Here is a 24,083-nt window from a genome sequence, read left to right as displayed (position 1 = left end):
CAGCCTCTCAGCTGTTTTTCCCTCATTGGCATTTGGAAGCTTGCAGTCCTTTAGAAAAGAGACAGATTTGGCAGGAATGTTCTTTGTGCCCTCCTTCCTTTTTACGGGGGAGAAAAGGAACAGATTTATAATTACAGCCTTGGGTGGGGGGCGGGGTGGGGGAGAAAAAGTTTCGGGCAGCACGTCGATGTCTGTTTTTTTTTTTTTTTTTTTTTTCATGGTCAACACTGTGCTACAAACAGCTTGGGTGCCACTTGGAGCCTTCCCCCCGTCCCCTCCCTTTACCTCCGCAGGCTCGCTCTGGCAGGCAGAGGCACAGTGAAATTCCAGCACCTTCTTCCCATACCCCTAAACTACTACGCGCTATTACTACGGCTGCCCTCCCTTTCACTTAGCCTCCTCCGCTTCTCAGCCTCCCGTGAGGAGGCCGGCAGGGGCCCCGGAAGACTGACGGGGAAGGATAACGGGCGCCCAACTCCCTCCATCAGGGCTTGGGGCTTTCAGCGTCCTGCGCAGTTTTTCTGCTCCAGGCACAAACACGGCCAGGGAGCCGGCGCCTTGCAGACACACACAGATCCACGCATACTGTAGAGCTGTCTCGATCCACATTCTTGCACACCTCCCCCTCCTCCCTCCCAGAGCTCCGGGAGTCGCCGAGCCGGGCGAGTGACAGGCGCTTCCCGCCAACCCGCGCCCGGGCGGGCAGGGAGGAGCGGCTCGCTGGACCAACTGCGGCGCGTCTTCCGGCGCCCGCGGAGGCGGTGAGGGTGGGACGCGGGGCGGAGCCGGAGTTTAGGAAGAGGAGGGGATGGCTGTCATCAATGAAGTCATATTCATAATCTAGTCCTCTCTCCCTCTGTTTCTGTACTCTGGGTGACTCAGAGAGGGAAGAGATTCAGCCAGCACACTCCTCGCGAGCAAGGTAAATATAACTTACAACTCCTTTCTCCTCTTTCCCCTCCCTCCGGCCTCCGGGCTGCAGCCGCCGCACAAACCCCTCCGGCACCGCGCCGCCTTCGCCGGGGATTATTCATTATTAACCTAATTATTATTTATTGTGCATGCACGGAGACCAAAACAAACAGGCGGGCCAACCGCCGCAGCAACAACAACAAAAAAAGCCCGCCTCCTACCCCGCGGGCCTCAGGTGGAATGCTCTTAACGACAGCTCCTGGGCGGCAGTGGAAGAAACGCGAAAGTTTCATCCGAAGCTTGCTGTTCTAATAATAATAGTAATAATTACTACTTCAAGGAGGCAAGGGGAGGAAAATCCCAACAAACCACAGCCTTGACCCTAGGTAGGCAATCAGTGATGCGCTGCCAACGAAGGTTGCAACACACACACACACACGCACACTCGGCAAGGTTGCAATCCCCTCATTCCCTTAAAAACGGGTTGGGGGGAGGAGGTGGCAGGAGGACCGAGAAGAGTATGGAAACGCTACGGTTCTACTAGAGCAGTCCTCCCGGGAAGAGTTGGAAGGAGAGCGGGAGGAGAGGGCGAGGAGCCCGGGCTGACGGCTGGGCGCCAACGAAAGCGGCTGCCACCAGCTTCCCCAGGACTTGTTTAAAGGGCTCCGGGTGCGGAGACAAGAGCTGGTCGCGGTGGGAGAAGCCGGAGCTGGCTCGCCGAGGCGGTGGCAGCCACCGCCGCGGGGCCGCTGCGTGCGGGATCGGAGGCGTCACCTCCACTTTGCGAGCAGGGATGGGTACGCTGACCCGTAGGCAGGCCTTTAGGCAAAGGGGCTGCCGGGGGTCTGCACCCGGGGCACTGCGGACGACCCTGCCCCTGGTACCTGGTGGCCGCGCGGGCTCGGGTGTTGAAGTTCGGGGTGTCCAGCCCCGGCCACACTGCTGGGAGGGAGGAAAGGAGGGAGGAGGTCCTGAAGAAGGAGGTCGGAGGTGCTCATTGGGCTGTTATCCTGCCCTCCGCCTTCTCGGGTTTGTTTTCTTTTGCTCTTCATCTTTCCCTAGCTTGGGCTTCCGGAACCTCGGGCGTGGGTCGCCGGCGATCATCCGGATGCTAGGGGAGCTCCCGGGCCCGGGAGAGTCACGGTGGCTGCGGGCCGGGGAGGCCATGATCCGGATAATCCTCTCTGCCTGACTGTCACAAACAGGACCCGCGCACACCCTGTGCTGTGGCGTTCGCTGTAGAAGGGAAGGGCTGGCGCGGGGTAGGGGGTGGGGGGCGAATGGGGAGGCTGGTGAGGGCAGGAGGCGGGGAGACCGGGAGGGAGCCTGCCCCCAGAGATGACACGCACCGCTTCCTTCTTGTTCCCTGCTTTCGAGTTTGCTTTATTCCCATCCCAACCTGGCTTACTCCCTCCTCTGCTTCCCCCTCCATCTCGCCGTGTTCCCTCCTCCCGGTTGCGTTGCAAAACACGGCCATGCCATCTGCAAAGGTGTCGCGATGCACTTCCCCAAATAACCAGTCCGGCGCTCCAGCCCGTAGTCACCCTCCGTCTGCGGGCGCACACCAAGTGGGGCGCCCTGGGTGCCCTGCACCAGGCCTCGCAGCCTGGGCGCAGTTGCACCGCGCGGGGCGGGGCGCAGCAGTGCGGGCTCCAGGGGGACAACCGCTCCTGGGTCCCGACACTTGGACCGGTTTCCGGCACACGCGGGGAAATTGCCTCCCGCCAGTGTCTGCGCACTCGCCTCCGCCTCCACCGCCTGGATTGCATTATTATTTTTATCCTGGTTGCAGTTTGCAGCCGATCCTGGTGAGCCCGGGGCTGGCCGGACTGCTGGTAGGGGGGGGTGGTGGGGGTGGCGGGTGGAGGGAAGTTGGACGTGGATCAGGCAGGAAAAAAAAAGTTTGGCAGGGAGACTAAGGAAGGAGGGAGGGTGGGAGGGGGCGGCGAGCTCCCGCAGCTCACGTCTCGGCGCCCTCGGGGCCGGAGCGAGTGTGTCTGCGCGTGAGTGTGAGTGTGTGTTGTGCGCGCTGGGGCCGGTGCGTCGCGAGCAGCGGCGCGGGCAGCTGCTTCTGCTCGTGCCCTGCCCGGGAGCCGCGGGAGGACAAGGCGAGGTTTGGTGGTGGAGGAGTGGTGGGGGTGGCGTGTGCGTGTGGCTGTGAGTGTGCGCGCGCGAGCAGCGGAGAATCAGGAAGTCACAGCAGCGAAGCGCACACAGACATGTTTGATCGCCGTGACATGACGCGCGCGAGGGAGGAAGCGGCAGCGGCTGCGGGGGCCGGGCCGCGGGCTACAGCGCCGGCCTAGGGCTTGGGCGGGGAGACCCGCTCCGGCCGCCGGCAGGGCCGCCACAGCAGGCTAGGCGAGCCCCGCGCCTCTTTTTGTTTCGTGTCCCCCAGGTAAGGAGCCTGAGCCGCCGCAGCCCGCCGGGTGCGGAGCTTTCCAGTTTTTTCCCTCCCGGCCCCCTCCGGTCTCCCGGTCAGGCTTTCTTGCAAAGTCAGGCGGGCGGGAGAAGCCGGCTCCCGGCCCTCCGATCGATCGCGTGGAAAACTTTCCAGCGGGAGGCACTGCGAGGGGAAGAAGGCCTTGCTGGCTGCTGTCCCTTGTCAGTTCTTTCTCCTTCGGGTCCGGAGAGTGGAGTCGCTCTGCCCCGGGGCTGTTGCACATTCAAACTTCAGGCCTAAACGTGCCTCCAGCTTTCGCCGGATTTACTCCAGAAATTAAATATTCAAAGTCGTCCGCTTGGTCCTGCCAGGCGTTTGGGTTTTTGAAGAGCAGAAGGCAGGCATGGGAGTCGAGGGGGATGGGGGTGTTGTGCAGAATCCATTCCTTCTTTAATGTCTGCAGCGGGTGTTATGTAATTTTAGTAGCACACGGGTGCAAAGCCCATACTGGGCTTCTCCCCTCCTTTGTTTATATAACTTTTGGGAGAGTTTTGCAAGGTCCACCCCCCCCCCCCCTTCCTTTTTCTTCTTTCCGTTCTCAACCTAATGGAGCTTGGTGCATTTGAAAAAGTAAAGCGACTTGGGTCAGTATATTATTGAGAGGTGCTATCCTTAATCTCCTGGTTATTATGCAGACTGTGTTCCTAACTGTGTGTGATGTTAGAGCATAAGGAAGGCATCAAGGATACACGTTTGTCTACTGCACTGAGTGGTTATTTTTAACGTCTCTGTAGCATCAGTAGCAGAGTTAAAATTTCAACTTCCATTTTAAAGGACTTTTTAATTTACACCTGGATGTGCCATGCTTGTTGGAAGAGAATGCTTGTAGGCACAGAAAGATTGTTGTTTTCGTTACTGAATGGAAGAAAAATTCTATCTAAGCGTGTTAAGTAAGACTCAGAAACCTCTGAGAACTGTACTGAAACAAAAGCCATGCCCAGCGTTGGTTGTGTGTATATACTTCGCACATTCAAATGTTTCAGTATTATTTTATTTGCAAGACCACTGCTCCAGGCTTGTTTGCCTATAATAGATGTGCTAGGCTTCTAGCTTACCTCTAGCTTCCTGGTGAATTGTTAAGAGGTGTGGCAGGTTTGGATCCAAGTTGGTGAATTGTTATGCAAATAAAACACACTTTTCTCTTTTAGGAATCTAATTGTCCTTTTATTCTCCTAGACGTTTTTTTTTTTTTTTATTAAAGCTCCCTAACAACTTGAATGTTTGCTGGTGGGAAGAGATTTGGAGATACCATTAGGTACATAAGATATTTATGGATGTGACTTGAAGTAGAAAAGCAAACCTGTATACAGCCTCTCCTCTACCTTGTTAGGGGCATTAAAGAGACAAGTCAGGTGAAGAACATTGTAAAATAAATCAGAGGAGTTTGGGGTATCTGAACCCTTAAAAAATTGGCAGAGGTGAGAAGGTGCCTCCTTCCATGAAGCTTTTTTCTCCTGAGTGACATCAGTTACATCCCAATTCAGGGACTAGCTGCTCTGTGGGGTTTCACAGAAAATATTCACCACCAGAGTGTGTTCAAAGCAGCCTTAGATCTTTTCTTTTGTTCGGTTTTTTTAAGTGGTTTTTGAGCATTTCTCGTCAAGTTTCTTAAAAAGTGCTTTGACCAACACCTGAGGCTTGGAACTGACCAAAAAAAACCACAAAAAAACAAAAATGCCTTTGCTTATGTTATACTGTTAATGTTTGGATTCTGTTTAAAATATTTCTGGCGCTATAACTAGAAAGGAACACTTTGGCAAAGAAATAATTATTTAAAACTTTTTTCTTTGATGAAGTTTAAGATAACATAAAAGCACATCTCATGCTTTTCTCAGAGATCATTGTGGTACCCTTTATATTCCTGTACTATTTTGACATTTCATTTTAAGGGCTTATTATGTGTTGAAACAAGACCATGAAAGAGAAGACTTTCATATATTATAGAAGTGGTGCCATCCTCCAGTGTTTTCATGTTGAGTTTTGTTTTTTTTTTTCCTTTAGAAGTCTTCCTTTGTAAACAAGGCCTTTGTCAAACTCTCCTAGGTCAGCAGCTTTTTGATACTCCAGAGAAATAATAAATCACTGTTTATGACATCTTGACATGGTGCCATGAGAAATGAATTGTCACAAATATAATGCTAAGGAGTGTTTCCCTACAGTAGCATACTGAGATAGGTCAGACCTGATTTAGTCACCAAAAGTTTTGATTTTCACTGTTTCTGGTCAGGATGATTTTAGAGAAGTCAGGGACAATTTGTTGCTTAACACAAGTGGCCTTAGAAACTTTATATAAATGAGTCACTTTTCTCTTCTGCAGTATTTCTGGTGAACAGATGAAAAAATTTCCCTAATGTGAAAAGCCATCTTTCGGGAGCTGGTTCTGATTTTTTTCCTGTCCATTTTTTTCTATAAAAGAATGATTGCTCCTTTTTCTTAAACATATTCTGTAGGTGGTTTTGAACAATAGAGGATGCTGAATTTTCTGTCGTCTTTGGAAGTGTTTGTTTATGGAACTTTAATCTCTAGCGAGTTAATAAAGTCATGGATCATTCTATGAGTAGTGAAAATAGAAAATACAGGTGGTGGTAAGTTATTTGGTAGAGTATTTAGGAAGGCCTGGGGTGTTTACTTTTTCTACATAGAAAGTCATGACTATACCAGCAAATATAGAAGTCTTAGAACTTAGTTCTTCCAGAGTCATTATGAAGCATAGCATATTTATTTGCCTAAAAGATATTTATCACCAAGTTAAGTGGGATCTTGCAACCAGGGTTTGGAAAATTTTACAACTTTATTACTGTTTATTTTTACTTTTCCCCTTCATATTAATATAGCCCTTTTCTTTGAAAATGTTTAGATATATTAGAAATTTTAAAGATACAGTCAAAGATACTTGAATACTTATACTTAGCAAAACATATAGCACAGCTGATGAAATTCAGGAGCTACATAGCTGAATTTTTTGACTGTTGGTTATAAACATTATTTAATTTTAATTATGAGAGAAAAAGTCATTAATTCATTCATTTAGAGTGATGCTTTAGATATGAAATACAGGATTTTTGACTGAAATATTAACATAAGTGGTGGCCTTCTGGACTTCATTATACATTATTATGTAACTGAAGCCTACTGTGAATTGTGATGTTTTATTAGATATGAGACTTTCAGAACATTCAGTTATCATCAGAAAATATGCCTGTAGAATTTTATACCTTTAAAAATAACACAGTATTCTATGTAGTGTTAGGTGTGTAAGCATCAGTCTTCCACCTATATATCATTTACTACTCTGCAAGCACTAATATTTTAAAAATGTTTTAGAAACTGACCTAGTTTAAATATGGGGTGACCCTTTTGTAGATCGATGAATGAAGTTGATAGAAGTTGAAATAAATTTGAGGTTTAAAAACTGTTAAATAATAAGTCCCCTCTCCTTTTGTCATTTTGTTTAAACTGAATTCAGAATTGGGGGATTAAAATTACTTAAAAATAGAAAAAAAACCTCTGACCAGAAAGCATTGGGGTATGTTATTTTACAGGTGAACAGAAGTCCAGGGAAAATTCTATATCAGTTTATGTTAGGATTGTGTTTTCTTCCTTAGGATAACTGTATATTTCTTTATCTACTTGAGACTGTATTGTCCAGTGTTTATCATACTACCAGGAGTTAAGTCATTGAACTTGAAACTTGAATGTCCATGAGGAAAGCTGGGCAAGTAATAACATTGCAAATATTTGCAGTTGTTTGGCAGTTTTCTGTTGCGCTGTATTCCTGCATGTACTAAAATGCTATTTAAGTGAAGTATATAATTCCATAAAAAATGAATGATCTGCAATTGAGAATTTATGTCTTTTAAAGAACGTGCCTGAACACGTATGCATAGTGAATTGTAAACCACACTGATCGCGTGATACAGGGAGAGATCTGGGTGAGCTCTCTTGAGTCCACAGGGCAGATATTCTTCATGATGGGGTAAGATTGTGGCCAGAGCAGGCCAGGGGTGAGGGCCCTGGGAGCTGATCATCTGAGATCGGAAGAAAGTCCTGAGATCACAGGCACCGAGCCTAAAAAAAACTGTGAGAAGATCAGTGTACCAGTTTTGACCTGCTTGCCCAGAGCAAGAGGTTCCAGTTAGAAGAATTTTCAAAAGATAAAGTTGGAAAAGGTAGAAAGACTTGCTTTCCAGGGGAAAGCATGAATTTTTTATCCAGCATGGGTTGGAGTCTTCTCTCAGAAGTTTGGAGCATTGGAATTCATGAACAAAAAGTAGAGCTATCTAGCAGATTGTGAATGCAAGTCGAGGTTGGAAATTGAAGCCTTTAGAAGGATCTGCGTGATGATGTACATTTTTCCATGATAGCTCACAAAGTGTCTTCATATGGAATATTTTATTTGCTTCATATCAAAATTGAGGTTGTAGCTGGCTGCTGTTACACCAGTTTTGTAAAAGAGAATTTGAAATTCAGGGGTCAAATAAACTACTCTGTGATTTATTTTTTAATAGCATTAATTATTAACACTGTAAATGACCATTATTCATTTTAACTGCAATGAACTTGAAGGGTTTGTGCTTGAATTTTTGTTGCTGCTGTGAAAGTTGGGCATATCAAAGCTAGTCTATCACATAACCGTTTCATTCAGCATATAATGGTCAAGTTTTACTGCTCAGTCAGCATACACCATGTCAACCAGAAGAAGTTTTTAAAATATATACGTGTTTAGCATATAAATAAAATTATCTTAGCTAACAGAGAAGGAAGTGGCTATCATTGATTGTTATCGGCATCCCAGATTAGGTTGCCTTGCAAAGAGGCCTAACAGAACCTAGGAAGGATGGGTGTGTGTATACACAAATTAGATTTCAGGAGTGTCACGCTTTGCTACTAGCTCATTGGTTTGTCTGTTTGGTTTCTGACCAGTTGCCTAGCAGTTTGGGTTGAGCTAAATTTGAGAAGTGATAGTTATCTGTGATTACCTGTGAACACAAGTTTGGGGGTTAGACAGGTGCTGTCTACCAGAGGGCTTTGTTGTTGAGGGGCTTCTAGTACTTTGAGTTTTCTTGTAAACACCCTGCTTAAAATAATCTTTCCTTTGTGGAAACATTGGCTGCCCTCACCGAAGAGATCATCAAATTGCATCACAGGTAGATGCTTCTGAGAAGGCAGCTCATGGTATGTCCAGGGTGGTAGAGTCAAGAGCCCAGCTCTTGTTGAGGCAGCGCCCGGGGCTCATGGGGCTGTAATTAGCCCTTGAAGTTGGTTGTTCTCTCTTGTCCTGCGCGGATCTGCCTCGAGGCCCTTGCCAGGTCTGACTCTGGGCAAGGACAGTCCCAGGGCTTTTTATTCCAAGTAAGGGTGGCAGCTCACATCCTAATTTGTCCCCTTGACTCAACGATGAGGAGTTCACAGAAGCCCAGAAAACGCAGCACACTTTTCACCCAACCACTTTTTAAAACCTCCTCAACTTTGAACGGTAAACTGACATTGAATGGAGAAAGCTGTTTTCCGAGCTTCTTTAGAGTTTCGGGCCAGCCACGTAGAATACTCACTGTAAGCCCAGTGTGGTTTTTATCTGTGGCACAAATCATATCATGCACTGTTTAAAGTTGCATGTCTCAGGCCAAGAAGCACGAGGGCTTTGGGGATATTTCACCACCTATCCAGAGAGCCTTGGCCTCTAAAAACGAAACTTCAGGTCGGTTTATTTCTTTTATCTTCCTCGCTATTTTTACCGGCTCTCTGCTCACCCATCAAGAACAGCAGCACTTGTGTTCCAGCTCCAGGGAAGTTGTTACTTCTTGTGGGAGGATTATCAATTCATTTGGAGAGAAAGCTACAGAGAAAACAAGAAATCCTTCAGGGTCGGGGGAGATGGTCTGAATCAGCAAACAGACATAAAAAGAACTCTTATCTTAACTCTCTCCTGAGCCTTATCATTCTCTGTAACAGCCAAAAAACTTTTAAAAGAGTGATTTTTAAGGTAGTGAACTGGGCCTAACTTTTATTTCTAATATTCCGCCTTTGGCCCTTGCCCCTGTGTCTTTCTGTAAACACAGCGGTGATAAAGGTCTGCTGGAGAGCCCACGTTCCCCCACGCTTCCTTATTGTGTTTGGCAAACAGTTATTTAAGAAGCATTGTCTAGTCAAGGTGGCTCTGTTTCCCCAAACTTTTTCTGTGACTAGAAAACCACAGTTTCTCGTAAACACATGTTTATTATCTACTTCAAGCCCTCACTGAAACACCACCTTATCCATGAAGCCTCCCTTAATTCCCTTCTCTTGCCTCTGCCCTCTGAGATATAAGTCCTCTATTCTGCCTGTGACTGCAATGGACCCTCCAGCTCAACCCCTTCTGGTCTTGCAGAAGCTTGCATATTTGTTTGTTTGTTTTTTTCTCACTGCTATACATGGATAAGTCTTGTTTCCCCATCAGAATTGCCGAGCCTTGGGGTAAGCCATCTGGTCATTCTTGTACATCCTTCATCCCTTGTGCCCAGGGAAAGAGTCAGGACATTTGAGAATAGATCAGTAAAACAGATCTTCTGGTTCTTTGATTAAATATCACCATCCTCTTAAGTTCATAACGTTGTCTGTGCCTCATATTCCCTCAAGGGCTTTTCTTCACTTCTCTGTCCCTTCTACATTAACATATGATCACAGCCACACCCTAATCCCGTTGCAACACCTTTCCATCTTTGTTTCTGCACCCTGCGCATTTGGCCAACCTGAGTGACAGCGCTGCCCGCTGGTGGACGGCCTGGCTTGCCTGATGTTGCCCTGACTTGGTAATGGGCCCGGAGTCAAGAGATCAAGTCGCCCAGAGATGTGACTTTGGGCAAGCTCTGTGGTCCCTTTGTGCTCTCCTCTTTTAAACGGGGACATAACAAGATGTATCCTCAAGTCAAGTCACTAAAATGATTCAGCCCATAGGGCTGTGTTGTTAAGTATTACTGCAGGCATAGGGGTCTTTCAGCTGATTGGAGTAAACCACAAAGGTACAAGTTTTGTCACTGGTTGTCTTGGTTGGACTGGTGACCCTTAAAATTCCATGAAGTTGAACTCCTTTTAATATGCAGATGGGTGTGCCCAGGGGCTTTCGGGCTTTCTGCAAAGGGGAGAGGAAGGAGGTTCGGGCAGAGGGAAGATGTCTGCGGTGGTTGGAGTTGTGGGAAGCACCAACAACTTTTATTTTTAAAAGCACACACTCCACGGTTGTAAAGGCAGGGTCAGAACGAAAAAAGACAGGGTGTACTGCTGAAAAATTCTTGGCTAAGAACACAGCGGCCTGGCCCTCAGGGAGTGCTGGTGTGAGGTAGAGGGAAGCGTTGCAGGGAGGATGGAGGCGGGGGTGGGGCTGGCAATGCCAGTGTTCAGTGTTCGGCCCTGTCTGTTTTACCTCCTCACACACACACATCTTCTTCATTATGTTGGCCATGTAATTATGGAACAGGTCGTTCTTTTTGGTGACTGTGTAAAACTCACCCCCTGCCCCTCCAACACCAGATAAAAATAGATTTTGAGTGTTAACTTTGTGGAGAGACCAAGAGCTCCTGCCCCATCAAGGTGACCAGAGCTATAGCCTCTCCCCCATCCATCCTGCCCCCAACCCCACCATCATCACCCCATCTACCTCACTTCATCAGTGCTTGGAAGAAAGAAGAAAAGGCTTTGGATTGCTGGGCAGAGGGGGCAGGAGGATGGGTGAGGGAGAAGATGGCTTGACCAGTCCTGGACTTTCAACCTTAACCACGAGGACTTAGTCATGACCTGCACCTCTGCTCAAGACTCGCCCCTCTTTGTAATCTACACCCCCAAGTTGTTTTACGCTATGAGAAAGTCTGATTAGGTCTTGGAGCTGTACAATGAAGTTGCCATCAGAAACAACAAGGAAGGAAAAGGAGGCCCGGACGGCGCCCTCATCTCTGAAAGGTGCTCTTCTTTGGATGCATCTTTGGGGGATGGTGAGACAGCATGCATCCCAGGTCCTGCTGGGAGGGTCACTGATGAGTGCCCCCACACACAAGATTGGAGGAATCAGGAGATGCTGCAAGTCATGGATTGGCAGATGCAGGGAGCCTTAAGATGCTCCAATTCCAAGCTCCGAGGAAACTGAGAAGCCCCAGAAGAAAGGCGCTTTGCCCGGGACCCTGAGGGTTGGTAGCGGCCCTGAGATTGGCAGACAGGAACCCAAAGTCTCTGGGGTCCCAGTCAGAAGCCAGAGAGTCACAGTCAAGTTGCGCAGTCCAGATCCCTTAGCTGGGCGGCATGAGGAGCATTGCTCATTTGTTAGACTATGCTGTTCCTCTGAGCTAATTTCTTGTGTGTGTGCTCATCTATGCTATTTCATGGACACACGCATTAAGGGCATGCTTCTAAAGATTCTCGACTTAAGAAAAAGTTTCCCATGCGACATGTTAACATTCCTCTATATACCCATACTTTGCTACTTCCTGTCTCCTGTGTTTTCCCCTAAGAAGTTTTTGGTAGTTTCCTATAACAAAAAATGAGGAGTGTTTTTATGGGACTGTATACCATTCATTACAACCTTCTGTGAGATTCCCAGGTGAAAATCATTATATATGCAGAAAATCGTTAGATATTAAAATATAAAACATGAAAAGTGGAACTACCAGGCTGACTGAGCATTTGTATCTTCATTGTTCAAACTTGTGGTATCTTACCATCATAGCCACTGAAGCCAGTTTCAAGGTAAACCATAACAGGAAGTAAGCAATTTCCTTTTATTCACTAAAAAATAAAGGGGTTTATTAGTTTGCTGATATACATGAAAGAACATTTAAACTTGGAGTACCCCTGAATTGACGTCAGCTTCCTAAATTTAAAATGCTGACTGAACATGTGTGTGTCGGTACGTGTGTGTGTGTGTATGTGAGGGGGTGGAATGCCAAAAAAAAGGTTACTTCTGCCTGCTTTGTTAATCACAAAGAAAAAATAATAACATTTGGCTCTCTAGTGAATTCAAGGCTATAATTCACCATCCAGGCTTCCCTGTTGTTTTAGAAACCACTTGAACTGGGTTCTCTTAGTCCCCTCTTGTATCAGCAAAACAGTTTGAGTGATCCCTTGCTCGAAATCATTCCAAAGCAGCCTTTCATCGCTTCCTGTTTTAGCCCTAATTCATTTATCAGATTGGCCCAGATCCTTGCCTCCTCTGTTAAGATTTCTTTGTTTGAGCATACCTTGAGCACTGATTGCTCTCCTAATTTTTTATTTTTTAATAATTGACTCTATTAATAGTTTGTCCATGCAGTTTTGTCTACAGTTCATTCAGTTTTGTTTTGTTTTTTTGTTTTTTTGTTTTACTCCACACTGGTTGGATGTGCTGGGGAAACAGGAGCAAGGAAGAGCAAGTCCTTGCCCTCATGGCCCTCACATTCTAGAGATTCTTCTAGAGGTGACGGTAGTTAGCTAAGAATGGAAGTAATGTGTGTGTGTGTGTTAGTTTTCCCTCTAACCTTTCATTTCTCTGTGGACAGAACCCTGCTGTGGGTGACCAAGCCCCTATGGTCTAATTTCAACCCTTCTACTTGTCAGTGGGCACACAAATCCATTTAGGATTTTGTGAGTTCGGCATCAGAATTTTGTGCATACAGGTGTGTGCCCCAGGTGACATAATAAGTCATCATGACTGTCCTGGAGTCATTCTGGATCATGGAGACATCAGAATTCAGAAAATAGCTTATTTAGTCATTTTGGCTTATATCCAAGAGTCAATCATACCCACCCCATGAGGCAGTTCCCCACTGGGGATGCCAGGAAGTCTTGGCGCATAGGAGATGGTATATTGCTTTGCTGGAGAACCAAAATTTCCACACCTCATCAACGTGTGGAAATCAAGGAGTCGTAGACAACTTCTCTTGTGACTCTTGGACCCCACAGAGGGCTGGGATGAATCTCTGGCCTCAACTGTACATGTGGTCTTGTACCCATTAACTGGTGGGAGGACCACATCTTAGCCTGTCCCTCCTGTTCATTTCTGCTGCAGTGGAGGTGGCAGGGGTGGGGAGTAATGCTTAGTAAGAGTAACTGCTTGTTGTGCCCGATGCAGAGCTGTGGTTTTACGTGTACTACTGCATTTTAGCCTCCCTGTGTAATTGTATACGTGGATGTTTGAAGCCATATTTGTCCAACTCCCATAACCTCTGCTTTTCCCATGGTTGGCAATTCCCTTTCATTCTCAATTTATGGAATTGTACTTTTCCCCCCTTTTGACTATCTAGAATTCTCTGAGAAGTTTGAATGCCCATTGACTTATGCAAGTGGTTCTTGGTTGGGTATGTCTTTAGGAATTTTATATTTTAACGGCTTTGGGGTGGGGGGGGGAGGTGGTGGTTAATGACTTGTAAGGTGCCCAAGTAATGGAGAGCATCTGTTGACTTCAGTAATAAATTTCAAGATTGTTTATAATTCTGCTTATGTGTTAAATTTTAGTTTCTCCAGTGAGTCTTTTTTTTTTTTTTTTGCATCTTAGATGATTTATATCTTTCTGGAGAATCATTTAGAGTTGTTTTTTCTTTTAAACAAGTGGTCTTCATAAAGAGGAGGGCAGATGGATATGGATATGGATATCACGCCCTCTGAAGCATCTGGACCAAACAGGGGAGTTCTGTTTGATGTTTGTTACAGAAATGGCACCACCAAATACTAACAACTGTTTTATTCTGATCTTAATATCATGTTTAAAACATCCCTTTCTCTTTTCTTCTTTCCAACTCAGTATCACTGTACCGACTGGCAGAGACAGGAGAAGTAGATGTCCACACCCACAGACCCTGGCGCGATGCCCCACCCGGGGCCTTCGCCAGGGCCGGGACCCTCTCCTGGACCCATTCTTGGGCCCAGTCCGGGACCTGGACCATCCCCTGGTTCCGTCCACAGTATGATGGGGCCAAGTCCGGGGCCTCCTAGTGTCTCACACCCTATGCCGTCGATGGGGTCTGCTGACTTCCCTCAGGAAGGCATGCATCAGATGCACAAGGTGAGTTCATTCCCCTTCCCAGTCTTGTCTTCTGAGTCATGGATGGCTAATAATCCCTGATAACCAACACCCCCCTGCCCGCTTTTTTTCTACTATGGTTAACAAGAGAATCAGCTAGGTTTTTTTCTTATCTTGTTCCTTATTAAAAACATACATTCTTAGGCTCTTTTATGGTTACAGATGTTACACCAGTCAGGAAGATTTGATCTTGGCTTTTAAAAAGGTGTTAGCTATAATATGCAGCTTTGACAGATTCTGTGGATTGGGGGTTGCAAGTATTTTGACTTGGTGAAGAAGTAGGAGTTAAGTCTTACTTTTTTCCCTCAACTACGTCTGTTAAGTAACTTACACCATCTATGAGTAACATACTGAAAATTATTCTTCCCTGAAAAGATCCCAGAGGTCCCAAAGAGGAAAAGGGAAAGTGAGTCTTTTCCTAAAGAATATTTTCAAAAAAGCCTTGACAGAAATAAAACAGTTTCTAGGGAATCCTTGAAAATGCACTTTGCTGTCTGCCTGTGAAGTGGCTTTCTTCTGGTTTTGGAAGAGGGCTCTGATTTTGTGGAGCCCAGGCCCAGTTGTTATTAAGGTTATAATAATCTGCCATTTGTGAGATCCAGATTGTTGCTGTGGGGATGATCATAACGGTATGACTTTGGTATTATGGTTTTGTAGGAGATGTGAAAAAGAGAGAATGGCCTTTTGAGAAAGCAAACAAAATCTTCTGTTGCGATTTGTGTTGAAGGGTAGGAGTAGCCACTGTGTGTTACCTGAAGGTTAGGCCTGATGAGATGCATGGCCGTGTTACATCTATTTTGGATGATATCACAGATAGATAAGGTAGTGAGGATGCTTCTTGATGTTAAATAGGTGAATCGTGGAAGATACTGGTTTGAAACAGAAAGGTTACTGCAAAAAAGTACAAGTCTTTTCTTTAATTGGTAGAATTGGAGGTCAGTTTTAAGGTAAGGCGTTGCAGCCCGGGAAGGGAAGACCATTTTTCACAAATTTTTGTTATTTGATGGTTTTCAAATAAAAAAATTAATACATGCTTATTTTGAAAAGTAAAACCATATTGATCTAAATAAGTGGTTCACCCCAGGTAATAGCTTATTGTACATACTTTTTTTCCTTAAATTTTAACTAAGACTCTGATGTATTTTTAAATTAATTAATTAATTTTAATTGGAAAATAATTACAATATTGTGATGGTTTTTGCCATACATCAACATAAGTCAGCTACAGGTATACATGTGTATCCCCCCATCTGGAACCCGCCTTCTGCTTCCCTCCCCACCCTATCCCTCTGGGTTGTCCCAGAGCACTGGTTTTGGGTGTCCTGCTTCATGCACCAAACTTGGACTGGTCATCTATTTTATATATGGTAATGTACACATTTTAATGGTATTCCCTCAAATCATCCCACCCTTGCCTTCTCTCGCTGAGTCCAAATGTCTGTTTTCTACGTCTGTGTCTCCGCTCTGCACATAGGATTGTCGGTCCCATCTTTCTAGATTCCATGTGTATGTGTTAATATACAGTATTTGTCTTTTTCTTTCTGACTTAACTTCACTCTGTATAATAGGCTCCAGGTTCATCCACCTTGTTAGAACTGACTCAAATGCGTTTCTTTCTGTAAAAAATATGGAACACTTCATGAATTTGTGTGCCATGCTAATCTTTGTATCATTCCAATTCTAGTATATGTGCTGCTGAAGTGAGCACTGTATATACGCTTTTTGCGCCTTACTTTTCTCCAGCTTCAATAAAAATACCATCTAAGCATAGATTTGCATATTCAGGTGATATATTTAATTTTTTTTTTTCTTTTACCATAATCGAATCATATCATCATTGTTAATTACTTTGAGACTTCTTTTTCATTTTACTATATCATGGATAGCCCTATAATATCTCCAATATCTCTCCCTGCTTTTTTGTTTTCTTTTAAATACAGGTTTTTAGCTTGTCAGGTATGTAAATAAATGCTTATTTTCCATATCATATTTATTAGGAGATATTGAATATATAGACATATCAAAGTCATTACATTGTCTTGTGTTCATATTGTATTAATTGGGGGATTATATTGTAGACTGGATCTGTCAATTGCAATCCTTAGTACAGATAGGTGAAATAATTTTGGGAGGGTTTAGGATGCTTTCACCTTCGAAATGAAAGATAAGATTTGAAGGAAATATTTAGCTCACCTTTATTATTATTTAAGCATTGAAAAGTTAAACATATTCATAAGTGTTACATCATTGTTATGTTCTGAATTGTTTTTATTTGTAATTATATCTTCTGATCCCTTCTGTTTTGTTCTCTAGCATCTTTGTCACGTTTTCTCCTCTTCTCTACCCCCATCGATGCTATTTTTTTGTTTTGTTCTCGTTCTGCAAGTTTTGCATTTTCTCATCCTGCTTTTCTTCGGCTGCAGACCCTCAGATAATTCCCTGGGTGAGGACATGGTGACGTGCCTGGAGTTCACACCTGCTGACCAGATGCTTCACTTTCTGAAAATCTTTTTATGGCAGCTTTATTCCTTGTCTTTTCTCCTCCGTCTCCCTCTGAGCTTCAGCTTTTTGCTTTTCAACATTGCTGGAAATAAATAAACAAGTGGCCTAAATACATCTGCTGCTTTGCTTTGATTTCCTCTCTATTATTACTATTTAACAGACTCAGAGACAGTCTTTATACCAAATTCTTCCCATTTTTCTTCTGAACATCCTCTTTATGGTAAATTTCTCCTCTTTTCAAGTGCGTGCTTTTGACTCTGCAGAAATTAACTTTGCTTTCTCCAAAACTGCAAACACTCATACTTTCTTGCTCAAAGTCATTTGGTTTCTATAAACTCCTGGAAATATTCCTTTCAGGCTGTTTTGAAAATTGCTATTCCAGTTTGAGGAGGAATAGACTTTTCCTTTCTCCAGCACGTGCTCCGTTGCCCAATTCTGGATTAGATTAGTGTCCATTCAGTGGCTGTTTCTTGTGGGTCTGTTGTGTACAAGGCCTGAAGCCCTCTTTCCAGCCGCTGTGTTCTTCTTTTCCAAACTCTGCCTTTCACCCTTTTTCTTTCTTCCTCCGTCTGTAGTACAGATTCATCTACTTCAGCCTCTTTCCCTTTCAGTACTTACCCCCATTCACTGCTCTACCCTGTCTGTTTTTCTTTTCCCAACTGCCATGGAACTTTCTGGTTTCAACTTTTAAACTTTCCATAGGTTCCTTCCCCTCTGATGAAAAAAAAATTACCCAAAAAATAGATCATCACAGACATTTCAAAGAGTTTTTCTTCCTCCATTCTGACTTTGGACTCACTTCAACATACAGCAGGTTTCAGGACTTACTTAAAAGGGTGTAGAAGAATAGCTTATATTTGTCTGCCTTGTCAACAGGACTTCCATCTTTATTTGCAGGTTTTGACATAACCAAAAACCTTTCAACTGTTTAAAGCCTTAACTTTTGACTTAACAGGTGGCTTTGCTGATCCTATTGGTGTAGTCTTCTTTATTTATTTTTTGTCTCCCATCTATGAAATCTATGTAGTATATAGTAATATATGTAATATAAATGTAAAATTATATGGCTATCATGTGGTTAATAGATGATGGGGCCACAATTTTGAAGACTTTATAGGATGGGCTCTTAAAGCACCAGATAGAAATATTGTGCCTTAAAGAGGTGCCTAACTGATGTCCTATTAATGTTTCAGCCCATGGATGGTATGCACGACAAGGGGGTTGAAGATATCCATTGTGGATCCATGAAAGGCACTGCTATGCGACCACCTCACCCAGGAATGGGCCCTCCTCAGAGTCCGATGGATCAGCACAGCCAAGGTTTGTGTCTGTTACATACCTGCTCTGGGCTCCATATCATAGTCTTTCATCTTTCCTATTGTTATTTTAATTATGACTTGCAAAGAACAGAACTTGTCTAAAGATGGGGTCTGGCAGGTTTCTTTTCCCTGTAGAACTCTCCCCTTACCCCCCACCAACACAACTTTATGTTTGATATGGGCAATTTTCTTTACAAAATCCTAGTAGTTTGACTGGCCACCATGTGTCCAAGCACTCTGCAAAGTGCACTGTGTACTTCATGCAGAATCTTTGCCTTGATCTTGTAAGATACATTATATCACTCCAGTTTTATAGGTGGAGAAGCTAAAGCTCAGAAAATTTACTTTGCTTCTATAAGTTTGCATATCCAGTAAGTGACAAGTCCAAAAGGAGGACCCAGGTCTGCCTCCCAACAACAGTACGGATGGGTGATAGCAGGATGAGCCACCCATGTCCCTTGAATTGTACACTCCTCCTTCATAAGGTGACTTTTTCTGGCAGTGGAATAACCTGTCATCACTGGTGAATGGCTATCTTAGTCTCTTAGGGCTACCGTAACAAATTGCCAGAAGCCAGTTTGTTCTTGCCTGGAGAATCCCAGGGACGGGGGAGCCTGATGCGCTGCCGTCTACGGGGTCTCACAGAGTCAAACACGACTGAAGTGACTTAGCAGCAGCAGTTGGCTTAAAACAATAGAAACGTATTCTCTCAAAGTTCTAGAGGCCAGAAGTCCGAAATCAGGATAAGAGCAGGGCTGTGGTCGCTCTGAAGTCTTTAGGGAAGAATCCTTCTTTGCCTCTTCCTAGCTTGTGGTGGCACCAGCACCGTTTTGACATTCCTTGGCTTGTAGATCGGTCATTCCAGTCTCTGTCTTGGTTTCCACATGACGTTTAACCTCCATGTCTGTTTGTGTGTCCAGACTTCGCGCTTTCTATATGGACACCAGTCACTGGATCAGAGTCTATCCTGATCCAGTATGACCTCATCCTAACTCAGTTACATCTGCAAAGATCCTAGTTCCAAACAGGGTCACAGTCACAGGCGCTAGGGGGTATGTCGTCAATATAGCTTCACAGGGGACAGGGCTCCACCCACAGTTCCACCCGCAGTAATGGCCAAATCAGTATATGGCAGCTTTCTCTTCTCCTGGGCGCTTTTCCCTCTCATTGTTGAGGGCATACTGAAGATAGTGGAAAGTATATCCAAAGATATAATGTAACCCTTTTCAGAATCACTATATGGGCATTTCAGCATGTCAGGGGCGTGATTAATCCAACACTAATTAACCTAATGTGTTGATATTCTAATTCAAAGTGTATGCTTTATGTGTTGTTGTATATACATTTTTGTAATTTAATGTATATGAGTTTTTTCCTCCATCCTTGATCAGATGTCCATCCACCTGAGGGAAGATTTTTGACTGTTGAGGTGGAGAGACACGTTCACTTTTATTTTTTTTTCACGTGGACCATTTTTAAAGTCTTTATTGAAGGTGTTACAGTATTCTTCTGTTTTATGTTTTTGGTGTTTCGGCCATGAGGCATGTGGGATCTTAGCTCCCTGACGAAAGATCAAAACCCTACAATCAAGGTGAAGTCTTAACCACTGGACTGCCAGAGAGCTCCCTGTATTTGCTCTTAAATATATACATATATTTATATATATATATATATTAAATATATATATTTATATATATATATAAATGTATATATATTTGTGTATATATGTATATAAATATATATATATTTATAAATAAATATATATATATACATATATATATTATTCAGTCTGCTTTTCTAACATGGTCAAGATTTTACGAGTCATTTGTCACACTCACATCTGCCTACCATCAAATTTCAGATCAGAGTCTAGGATCTTCAAAAACCTGCTGGAATATTAGTGAAAATGTACTCCTATGCCTCCATGAGTTGCTTTTATATATATATATATATATATATATATATATATATATATATATATAACTAGACTCTGATCTGAAATTTGATGGTAGGCAGATGTAAGTGTGACAAATGACTCGTAAAATCTTGACCATGTTAGAAAAGCAGACTGAATAATTGGGACTTTTTCAGGTACAGAAGAAAGAATTTGAGCCGTTCAGAGGTTAGAATGAATTAAGACAATACTTTCAGGTTTATCATTTAAATTCTGAAGAGCCAGGTGCCTTCACAGAGCTAATGTAGATCTCGTTTTTAATACCTGGGAGGTATAGATGAGTTATATTCAGTGATTCTCAAAGCCAGATGCTGGCTCTGTCTGCTCCTGGCTTTGCAGTACTTCTAATAGTGGGGCCCTGGGACAACGCCAGAGGAAAACACTTGACATGCATGAATCATAAGTGAGGCTCTTTACTTTTATGTATCTTAAAATTTCTTTCATTGCTTGGTTCCTTTCTTGGACTTCTAGAATGATGATATTTCTTGGAATTTCCAACACTTGGCACAATGTCTAGCACATAACTGGATATTTAGTAAATTTTTTTCAATTAGAGAAGTGAACTTTATGTATTCAAAAAACACTTTTAAATAGATCTTAATTTTTATATAATTTCAATAAGTTATAATTACTTTGAAATGCAGAAGTCTGCATTAAATTAAATGGAATTGGAATTAGAATAATATTTTTCTCTAGAAGAGTAAAGTGCCTTATAAGCTGGGGAATTCGTTGTTTAAAATATGCTTTTGAATAAGGTAGTATTGGTATAATGTAGTCTTATTCTATATAATGAGCTAAAAAGAATTCAGACTCCATAATAGCATATATCTTTAAAAACTCCATTGTAGGAAGCTGTTTATAAACACACAGGTCCAGAGAGGTGTGGTATTGATCAGAAAACTGCCAGCTTTAACTACCTAGCAACCTATTAGGTTATTTTAAGGTATTGGTTGAGAAGCAAAACCATTTCCTTCAATAAGTACTAAATTGTGTACCGTATGGTCCCAATGATAACATTGTTTATTTTTAGTCCACTGGATAGAGAAAGCCTTCAAAGAAAAGTATAATGTTGTGTGTGTGTGTGTATAAAGAGAAAACTCATGTAAAATTGGCATTTGAAAACTCAAGTTTATTAAAAGGAGAGTGGCTGATTGCCTCTCTCTCTGCAAAAAGATGAAACTGGGGAGATAATGCCCTTGAAGCTGAGGGTAGGAAAACTGCCATTTTTTGACGACTTTTAAATGAGCAAATTAAACCAGATTTCAAAAAGAGCAGATTCTGCATCAACACTGTCATCCTACAGACAAAGGTATATTTACTCTCAGGCAATTTCTTCACCATTTTCTCAACCAAAGATAATTATGCAAATATGTTATTTTGTTTTATCATTTAGATTTTTTTTCTGATTTTTCCTGAAGTTTTATGGAATGCCAGTCATGTCAAAAAATAAAAAGAAATCTCTCTCTCTTTAACTGAAACACTGTCACATTTTTAATGTCATACTGTGATAGAATGATTCTATTAGCATCTCCTGCAAATTCTAGGAAACAATTTTTCCCACCCCCCAGTTTTTTTCTTACCACATTTGAGGGAAGATTTTGTTGTATTGATTAATTCTGGAAAATGATTTTTATTTCACTCTTAGTTTCTTTCTTAACAAATTTGGGGTAAAATGAATTATTGTACTTAGTGCAACTACGTGTCTCATCTTTATAATTTTGCCATGCCAGAAGTCATAGTTGAAAAGAGCGATCTGATGAACAGTGTTACACAATGACACTTAGATTAGATTGTCTAATGTTTTGGTCAGTTGTATTAGGCATCGTGTGATTTATCACGGGTAAGCTATAATTGGTGCCGACCTTAGGAAAGAGGACAGTCCAGAAGGCAGGAGACGTGACCCATTTTAACACCTGGTTGTATCCCTTCTCCCATGAAATGTCAGTAGCTATAGTAGGAAGTTTTTCCTCCAGTGATAGATGCAGGGTTGGCAGAAGGGTGGTAGGGAGGTGCTTTCATAATGAACAAACTACCATTTTGCACCAGCATTACAATTTGGAGGTGAATTTTAACCTCATTAAGAAGGAAAAACGTGAATGATGAAGTTAAGTGTATGTTATTGATACTCTTTAAAAACGTTATCATCCTGGGATTTGAATTTCTGCTCGTCTTGCAGGCTGATTGCAGGGGCATTTTCTTAGGCTAACTTCTATGATCAACCCTAATGCCTGCCTGATTTTTGTGCTCGATTATAGAGTAGGGATTTCGGGAATGAGAGTTAGCAGTTTTTCCATTTCTCTTCAGGGCAGGATTACTCTGAATGGAGTTCTACATCTCACCAATTGATAGAACAAAACCTACTCTTGTCTTAGGGGATCAGGCTAAATTTGTTTCCCTCTCCAAATGGCAATTTGAGATAAAAGGAACTGTATCCTTTATTTTCTCTAGTCTTTCAAATGATGATGTTGAGTCCCCAGGCAGCGTGGGTCAGATATTCGTGAGCCTCTGTAATTCCACATAGATACAGAGAGCAGCTTCAGCTCAAACTTGATTAAGTGTTGAAACACACGGCAGATGCCTAATAAACACCTATGTGATGACCTTTAAAATAATTGTGATGCAGGCGGATTTATTAATGGCAAAGACCTTTAATTTAATATTTTACATCGTGTCTTAGAATGCCTTTGAGTTGATGAGTTAGGCCTCCATTTGAATGGAAGACAATGTTTTGGGGTACAGCAAACCACTCTGTCCTCTCCTTCCTCTTGGATCTCCCTTCAGCAATGTGCAGTCCTATATTTTTCTAGGGATACTTTGGCCAGACTCTACAGTTCATCTCTTGAAATACGTTTCTTGAAAATTTTGTTACATTTTGACTTTTCTTTCTTAAGTATTCTTAAGTTTTCCTTTTAAGTCTCTTTATCACCCAAACAGATTACTCTCATTTTTATATTACATTGTAAATGGTTCTGGGCTTCCCAGGTGGCGCTAGTGGTAAAGAACCCATCTGCCAATGCAGGAGATGTAAGAGACATAGGTTTGATCCCTGGGTTGGGAAGATCCCCTGGAGGAGGACATGGCAACCCACTCCAGTATTCTTGCTGGGAAAATCCCATGGACAGAGGAGCCTGGCGGGCCCCAGTCCATGGAGTCACAAAGAGTTGGACACACCTGAAGTGACTTAGCTTGCAGCACATAAATGGTTCTAGAAGATTTTGGAAGCTTTCAAGCCTTTAACTTATTTTTATATTAATACAACAAAATTAATATTAGACCATGGAAAGAACATATGCCTTGGAATCAGGTGAATCTTGGTTACCAGGATCTAATTGTGACATGGTGTAATGTGCTTACTCTCCTCATTTTAAAAAATGAGGTGACAGCACATAGCTTCTGGGAGTGTTGTGAGGATTGTAGAAAAAAGCGTATGCTCCATTCTGCTCACATCCCTCTAATTCTTCGTACCATTTCTGTGCTTCCATCATCCTTAAATCTACTGGCCAGACCACCATCTTGCTTTTGGTTTATTGACATCCACCTTACACACACACACACACACACACACACACACACACAAACACACACACACTCAGCAAAGTCCCTGGGAACTAATGATCCCTAGAGTCATAACCAGCGACCAGTGATGGAATATAAATACCCCAGCTCCTTCCCTGGGATAATAGGGAGGCAAGTTACGTACTTTATCCCAGAGCTTTTGTGCATGAGATTAATCTTCAGGCATGTACTACAGCAACTGCCTTAACCATACACTCCTTCTTGGCTTCCATCCCTTCCTCATTTTACCTTTCCACACTCCCGTCAGTGTCCCTGCACCTTTCAGATAAATCAGCTGCACTCAGTCTTTCCATCAGGCTTTGTTTCCAGGGAAAACTCGGCTAAAATAGCATGTACAGTGCCTTGCTTAGTGCCTGC

At 43.2% G+C, this 24,083-nt stretch overlaps 1 protein-coding gene and 1 pseudogene across 7 annotated transcripts in view; one reads left to right on the top strand and one right to left on the bottom strand.

Annotated features, from left to right (window-relative positions):
* The first annotated feature begins 768 nt into the window (after positions 1 to 768).
* SMARCA2 (SWI/SNF related, matrix associated, actin dependent regulator of chromatin, subfamily a, member 2) overlaps positions 769 to 24,083 on the top strand; it is a 180,738-nt gene continuing 157,423 nt past the window's right edge. For 3 of the 7 annotated variants that reach the window (XM_025281572.3, XM_006044465.4, XM_025281571.3), the window contains exons 1-3: positions 3,042 to 3,310; positions 14,097 to 14,357; positions 18,071 to 18,197. In XM_025281572.3, coding sequence (XP_025137357.1) covers positions 14,133 to 14,357; positions 18,071 to 18,197 — 352 coding nt within the window. In that variant the 5' untranslated portion in view covers positions 3,042 to 3,310; positions 14,097 to 14,132. Of the gene's footprint in view, positions 923 to 2,219; positions 2,721 to 3,037; positions 3,311 to 14,096; positions 14,358 to 18,070; positions 18,198 to 24,083 lie in introns of those variants that run through there. The other 4 variants (XM_025281569.3, XM_025281570.3, XM_025281573.3 and 1 more) reach the window with 4 other exon arrangements.
* LOC112584094 lies at positions 15,997 to 16,083 on the bottom strand (annotated as a pseudogene).

This window comes from Bubalus bubalis, chromosome 3 (assembly GCF_019923935.1).
Source record: "Bubalus bubalis isolate 160015118507 breed Murrah chromosome 3, NDDB_SH_1, whole genome shotgun sequence".
Lineage (NCBI taxonomy): Eukaryota > Metazoa > Chordata > Mammalia > Artiodactyla > Bovidae > Bubalus > Bubalus bubalis.
The sequence above is the reverse complement of the archived record's forward strand: the minus strand, read 5'-3'. Positions and strand labels throughout refer to the sequence as shown.